At 40.8% G+C, this 6,755-nt stretch overlaps 1 protein-coding gene across 1 annotated transcript in view; it reads left to right on the top strand.

The window, feature by feature from the left end:
- The window catches only part of Hecw2 (HECT, C2 and WW domain containing E3 ubiquitin protein ligase 2), a 203,930-nt gene that overhangs the window by 170,798 nt on the left and 26,377 nt on the right, over positions 1–6,755 (top strand). Inside the window, exons 21-22 of the mRNA XM_028765597.1 lie at positions 2,265–2,417; positions 4,041–4,139. Of these exons, the coding sequence (XP_028621430.1) occupies positions 2,265–2,417; positions 4,041–4,139 (252 nt within the window). The remainder of the gene's footprint in view (positions 1–2,264; positions 2,418–4,040; positions 4,140–6,755) is intronic.

Raw genomic sequence — 6,755 nt, 5'->3', positions numbered from 1 at the left:
TATCTGTCAAGATGCTTCTGTATGAAAGAGAATGGGGAGACCAGGAGTCAACAAGCATTATGGGTGAGAGCCTTAGGGATTTGTAGACTAGCTCTTTAAGAGTAAACAAAAAGAAGTGGCTTCCCCAGGAGGTGGGATGACTTCACTCTGATTTAGTGAAGGAAAGTGTCCAGGTGTAGCTCCTTCACCACACCTCAAGGTTTCGGTCTATTCCAGGAGAGCAGGGAATCCCCACCTGTGCATGGAGAGGTTAAAGGAGGTGATCTGCTCAAGAGTAGAGAACAGGTAAAGGCACAGAAACCAGAGAGACTGTGGTAGCCAAATGTAGAGTCCTACCAGGGGTAGATTGTTGAAAACTGTTCCGTCTTTAAGACCTAGATTAATTCCTAGACTGCAATTGAGATTTCGACCTTTGTTGGAGGATTGTGTGCAACCTCCAAGCAGAAGAAGGTTTCTGCTCCCAATAGCCTCACCTCAGAAGCTAGAACTAGGAGAGTAGAAAGAAGCCACAAAAAGGCTGCATGATGGGGGTAGTCTGAGCTTCTAGGTACTGCTGTGTGGCCCCAGAGAAGCCTAAGCATGGCCTTCTAGCCTATCCTGGAGCTACAAGTTTACTTCTTCATATGCAGTTACCCCAGAGCACAGGGACACCATGCCATTGTATAAAGCCTGATTGACCCTAAGACTTGTATGTCCCTGCCCTTTTCTGCCCAGTAGGTTTCTGCAGGTATACTGTGAGTCTAAACTGAGGCACTAACAGTCTTTACCCATGCTGTGCTGGACAGTTTTAACTGTACTTACGTTTCTTTTACTGTATATTAGGTAACCATTGAAATAGCACATGGACATTTCATAAATGTTATACAAGACAAGTGTGTACTAAAAAAATCAGAGATGATGATATCTATAGTCAAATATATAAAATAATGAAATCTATAGTCAGGTGTGACAAAATGGAAATCAGTGAAGTCCACACTATTCAAATTCAGTTTTGCTTTCACGGCATTAAAAGGGCTGTATTTTTTTTTGTTATGTTTTTATTTTTCCAAATCTTTCTTTTGCCTATAACAGGATCATTTTCTACATAATAAAATTCCACCACTGGACAAGGCTCAGATGATCCCATTTCACTTAAAAAATACAGTTATGGAGGCCAGGTGAGATAGTGCATACCTTCAATCCCCGTGTGTAGAGGCAGAAGTAGGTGGATCTCTGTAAGTTTGGAATTTGAAATCTACATAGTGAGTACCAGCCCAGACAGAGCTACATATTGAGTTAGAATTATAGGCTTTAGAAAGAAAACTCAGTCAGTAACATGAGAATTGAGTTCAGTCCCCAGAACTCACACTGTTTATAAGGTCCAAGCCTGTTAGCTCATTTTCATATTCCTCCCACTGGGGAGGCAGAGACAAATGGATCCTTGGGGCTTACTGGTCACTCACCATAGCCTGTTTCGTGAACTCGGGACCAGTGAGAGATCCTGTCTCATGAAGTTGGGTGTCACCTGAAGATTTAGCCTCTCTGGCCTCTGCATATAACACACACACACACACACACACACACACACACACATACACACACAATCTTAGACATTGCTGGCCACTTGCCATTCCCCAAACCCAGCACTATCTTTGATTCCACTTCACTCTGACTCTGACGCTATTACAAGTAAAATGGAATTTACAGTGTGGTGTGGTGCTAGAGTTCCAGCCTGTCTAGGGATCTTCCTTAGCAAGTTTTGTGTACCTTCCTTTTCCTCGTCTGTAATCTACCATGGTTTTTTTTTTTTAGTTTACACTTTTCACTTGCACCCACTCACTCCATTTTTTGCCTTTCAGTTCCCTAGGGAGCTTCCCTTAATTCAGAAAATTTCCAAAAATCTCTGTGGTCTTCATGTCCCTTGAGTGGATGTAGCTGCTTTCCTCTGTAAGAAGGAAATACTTCCATGGCACTCCCTTCCCTGTGGCCTTGCATTGGACATGTAAAATTTTCATTTCTGTGTGTGTTTGTATATCCTGTGAATCTTGCTTCTTGTTTGCAATATCTCATGGGTAGTTAGAGTTTTGGATATATGCTATATAAATGTCTAATTCATTATTCTGGGTCAATACTGAGATGAGATGTTTTTTCACTTTTGTGTAGATAGCCTTGGTAGAAGGCTGTCCCTGTAATGAGCATCCTCTACAATGTTAAACACAGGAGAAATATGCCTAATACCTAGACAAAGTAAAAGCTCCTTGTTCTCTATGTGGGTCTTTTTGCAGGTTGGATTACAGTGGACCTTCCAGAGAGTTTTTCTTCCTGGTATCCCGAGAGCTCTTTAACCCCTATTATGGCTTATTTGAATATTCAGCCAATGACACATATACAGTACAAATAAGTCCTATGTCTGCCTTTGTAGACAATCATCATGAATGGTAAGGAGTTTGTTTCTGTAACAGTTGTCCTCATTTAATTTTGATGCTAACTACCCCTCTTTCTAAAAGAAGCCACATTTCTTTTAACATTTTTTCCCCTCCTGGATAAAAATCACATTATCAGTTATATACCTCATTTGGTATTTATTTTGGTCAAACCTAATTATGTAGACAGTCCCCCAACTGATAATTGATTATATTACATAAGATCAATTTTAAGTGAGTTAAGTAGAATTCAGAAGCTTTATCCCATTGGAAAAAAATGTCAGAGATGATTAGTTTTTAAGCAAGACCCCCAAGTCCCTCTGGCAGAGGTCAAGCAGCTTCTCTGACTGCCTGGAGAAATGGCTGGGCCTTAGGGAGGAGAGGCGGGACAGCTGGAGCCCTGGTTGAGGGCTGTTCATAGTCTTGTGGGGGTGGCGGAGGAGAGCATGGTGGGATTGTAGTGGCAGCCTAAGAATACTGCAGATCAAGTGTGTGAATGAGGAGTCAGGGCAGTGCCCGCTCACCCTCACACCAGCACATTTAAACCACTTCAAGTTTGGAAGCCGAACTTGCCTTTTTCTTAATATTATCACCCAAAACCAAGGGAAACAATTTTAAGATTCCCATCTGGAGGTAGTTATTTTGAAAACCCCAAATTACACTCTTTCTAATCCCTGCATTTGTAGACTTTAAATATTTGCATAAGCCCTATTGATTGGTTCCTGTTCATTTTCACTGATACTAACAAAGAAAGAACGGAAGTGGAAAAGGTTCCTTTGGGTCATGAAGTTATTGACAGTGAAAAGCATTAGCTTTCAGGAATCACTCTTCAAATTAACTTCTTGTTTATTTCTAAATTCGGAGGCCTCCTAACTCTGGCTGTAACAGTGCTGCTAACGTAAGTGGAAATAAAGTGGGTCAAAAGTTGATCTCACAAAGCCTGCCTGAAACTAAAATTATAGACCCACTGTACCATCGAGGGCATAAGACTCAGAACTGGAGACCCAGATACTTGTGGAGAAAGCAGTTGTGTACCTCAGGCAGAAAACCCATTCCTGACAGATCTGTATGATAAATCTTCCAAGTTGATTCAGCATAGCATTTCACTTTGAAATTTTGGAGAACAGAATGTCTCATGAGGAAAGCCCCCTCAAATGTCTGTATGTATACTATGTGAATGATGGTATTTACCATCAGGAGTGAGACTTGAGAGAAAACAGAGATGGATGGGAACCTTCTCAAGCTGATCAAAGAAGGGTTTTTCCTCAAAAGGGAATTGCCCCTACTTTGCACTAAAGAAATCAACTAATGTTCGTGCACAGAAACTAAGGAAGACATTTTCCCAACCTTCCTAGTCTTTATCTCTTGAGATGGTTTGGGGAAAATTTTGCTAAAAGGTAATGGGGGACTCATACTGTCATATGTGGGGGGATACAGAGTGACATTGTTGACATGGAGTAATGGTAAGGTATCCCTAAATATCAGAGGAACAGATTTCCTCCACAAGTACATCTAAAAATTGGCTAATGAAGACACATACTATAGTGCCTGAGAATTTGAAACTCATTCTAGGGGCTAGACACAGCTCTCAAGACACTGTTCAGTGGTGTTCACCCACCTCATGTTTCTCCCTCATAGGTTCCGATTCAGTGGGAGGATCCTCGGTCTTGCACTAATACACCAGTACTTGTTGGACGCCTTCTTCACGCGACCCTTCTATAAGGCTCTTCTCAGAATGTAAGAGTATTTTTGTGTTTGTATAGTCAGCATGTCAAACTCAAAAATGCTTTACTGAAAACGTTTGTCAAGGTCTCCATTATTCCACACGCTATCACGAATCAGTTGTTGAGTGAATGAAGAGTGGTTTAGATTTCAAAAATGAATACAATTTCAAATATAGTTGTTATGCTTCTGGCTTACCCACCAGACCCTAGTTCTGTTCCTCCCCAAATAGTTTATTCTCATCTGTGGAAACATATGCTTCTTAAAGCAATTGTGCTTCAAACACAGCCCTTAGATTCTTGTGGTATCCGTACTGATTATTAATAGAATAGTTGTGGGTTAGTCGTGGTGACTCACAGCCTGCACTCCTTTGTGAAGTGCACATTGTATTTTGCTTCATGCACTTCCAACAGCTCCCTCTTGGTCATAAGTTCATTTTCTTTTCTTTCATTTCCATTTTATTTTTGGTTTCTTTGGTAGATGTAGACAGTACTCTGCCTTTCTTGAGACCTTTCTATATCAAAATAGCAGTGTATGGGCACAGATGAAAAATTAGCGTCCACAGAACTTCTTTGTTTCTATCACAGTGAATGATGACAGTTACTGTATAGTGTAAAGCAACCACCCTGTTCATTAGTCAGTATGCAGTCATTTACAAGGCAGCTGTTGGGGGATGGGTAGACATGTAGACTTAAACTTCCAAAGTAGTGAAGTAGTGACTCATGGCTAGGAGCTGTCTGGCACATCCTCCTATCAAGCCCATGAACCTGTGTCCCTAAAGTAGAAGTCCTGACCTCAGATGAAAACCAACAGAATGTATCCCATGAGGTTTCAGTGTGCTCAGTAGTAGGAAAACTTTCCTTTTGGGCAGCGAGGACCATTTCCTGCTTCCCTAGTTCTTCCGGGTCCCCTGTCACCTTTGCAGTTCATTATCTTCTTCTCATAGCTTCATTAGGTTTTGTGAGAGGGATACCCAGTGTTCATGTTTACTGTAAGTCACACCCTCACCACAAGTTAGTCTGTGGTCTCTCCCTCCATTAACATTTGGGAAATGTGTATGAATGCTTTTTAGCCCTATCTTAGATGGTATTGCTGCTTCTGATATTAGCGTTCAACTCTGGGATAGCAGAGACAATCAGAAACTAAAGGTTTTCCCTGGGTCTTTCCTACGCTGACACCCATGATTCTGTACTCCCCCTTGTTCACCTTCTTGCTCCTCTGTGGGCCTTTCCTCTGATTTGCCCTTAACCTTGGTGTTCAGAAGCTTTCATTCTGGGCTGTTATAATTACCAATTCATTTCTTCTCTAATCAACCCAATGTTCTGGGTTCCTGACTGAAAGATACATACATGCAGCCTTATATTTTAATATGTCTTAAACAGCTCAATGCCTGGGCTACTCCCAAACCTCCACATGGCTGACACACTCCCTTCAATATTCCTGTGTTATTACTTATTAAAATCTGTATTCCATCTTTGTTGCCATAGACTCATTCGGGGGCCTTGTGGGGCTGCTCTTCTCGGGCTCTTATTTGTTGGCTGTCTTTGTCTTGCACTTCTCAGACCTGGTCTTCACTCCTTTCCCAGAATGGTAGTTCTCTCCTTTCTCTTCCTCTGACCCTTGCCCAGGAATCCTAAAAGTCCCACCTCTGTCTCTCTGGCCAGCATTGGCTGCCAGCAACTTTATTTATCAATCAAAACCAGCTGGGAAGAGGGACCGTCAGCATCTTTCTTGTGCAATTCTGGGGACCCAATTAACATAATGTAAGTAACATTAGACTAAATCCACAACATTTCCCCCTTTTCATCCATTAAAAAGGCCTTTTCTCTCAGATGTATGTTGAATATAGTTATTATGTGAACTATAAGGTATGATATATACTAATAACATCTAGTCTATCAATTTTCTGAATTTAGGTACATTACTCTAACTCTTACCTTAACTTGAAGAGTTTATAATTTTATATCTGAATTACATTTTGATTTTAACTTGTATTGTCATCTGAAAACCATCTTATTAAATCTAGATCATCTTTTGAAATGTTAAACAACTGAAGTTATAAGACTGTAACTAGGGGGCTGGAGAGATGGCTCAGTCTTTAAGAGCACTGACTGCTCTTCCAGAGGTCCTGAGTTCAATTCCCAGCAACCACATGGTGGTTCACAACCATCTGGTAATGGGATCCAATACCCTCTTCTGGTGTGTTTGAAGACAGCTACAATGTACTCAGATAAATATAATAAATAAATCTTAAAAAAAGAAGACTATAACTAGTCTTTAACACCGTCAGAGATCTGAGAACAAATTAAATATTACCTGAATATATAGGAAGCACAAAAATATAGCTTCCAAAAGTTAAGCAAATTTGTAGAGACAGCTGACTCCCTGGACAGTCTCCTATTCCTCAAAACGTTGAAGCGTCTATCTTCAGCTTTCTGGCCCAGAACCATCTGACAGACCTTAAGTGAAGCAGGAACTATGAAGGACTAGCTTACTTTGTATTGGCAGAGCTAAGCTGTTGACTATCTCACATTTTATGTCCTTACATGGACAGTATTTTTTTTTTTTTTGGTCTGTAGGTGAATTAGGACAATTTTTGTCCAGTGGATACCTTGCCACAATTGGAACAAC

The sequence above is a fragment of the Grammomys surdaster genome, unplaced genomic scaffold (genome assembly GCF_004785775.1).
Source record: "Grammomys surdaster isolate TR1022 unplaced genomic scaffold, NIH_TR_1.0 165, whole genome shotgun sequence".
Taxonomy (NCBI): Eukaryota; Metazoa; Chordata; class Mammalia; order Rodentia; family Muridae; genus Grammomys; species Grammomys surdaster.
The sequence above is the reverse complement of the archived record's forward strand: the minus strand, read 5'-3'. Positions and strand labels throughout refer to the sequence as shown.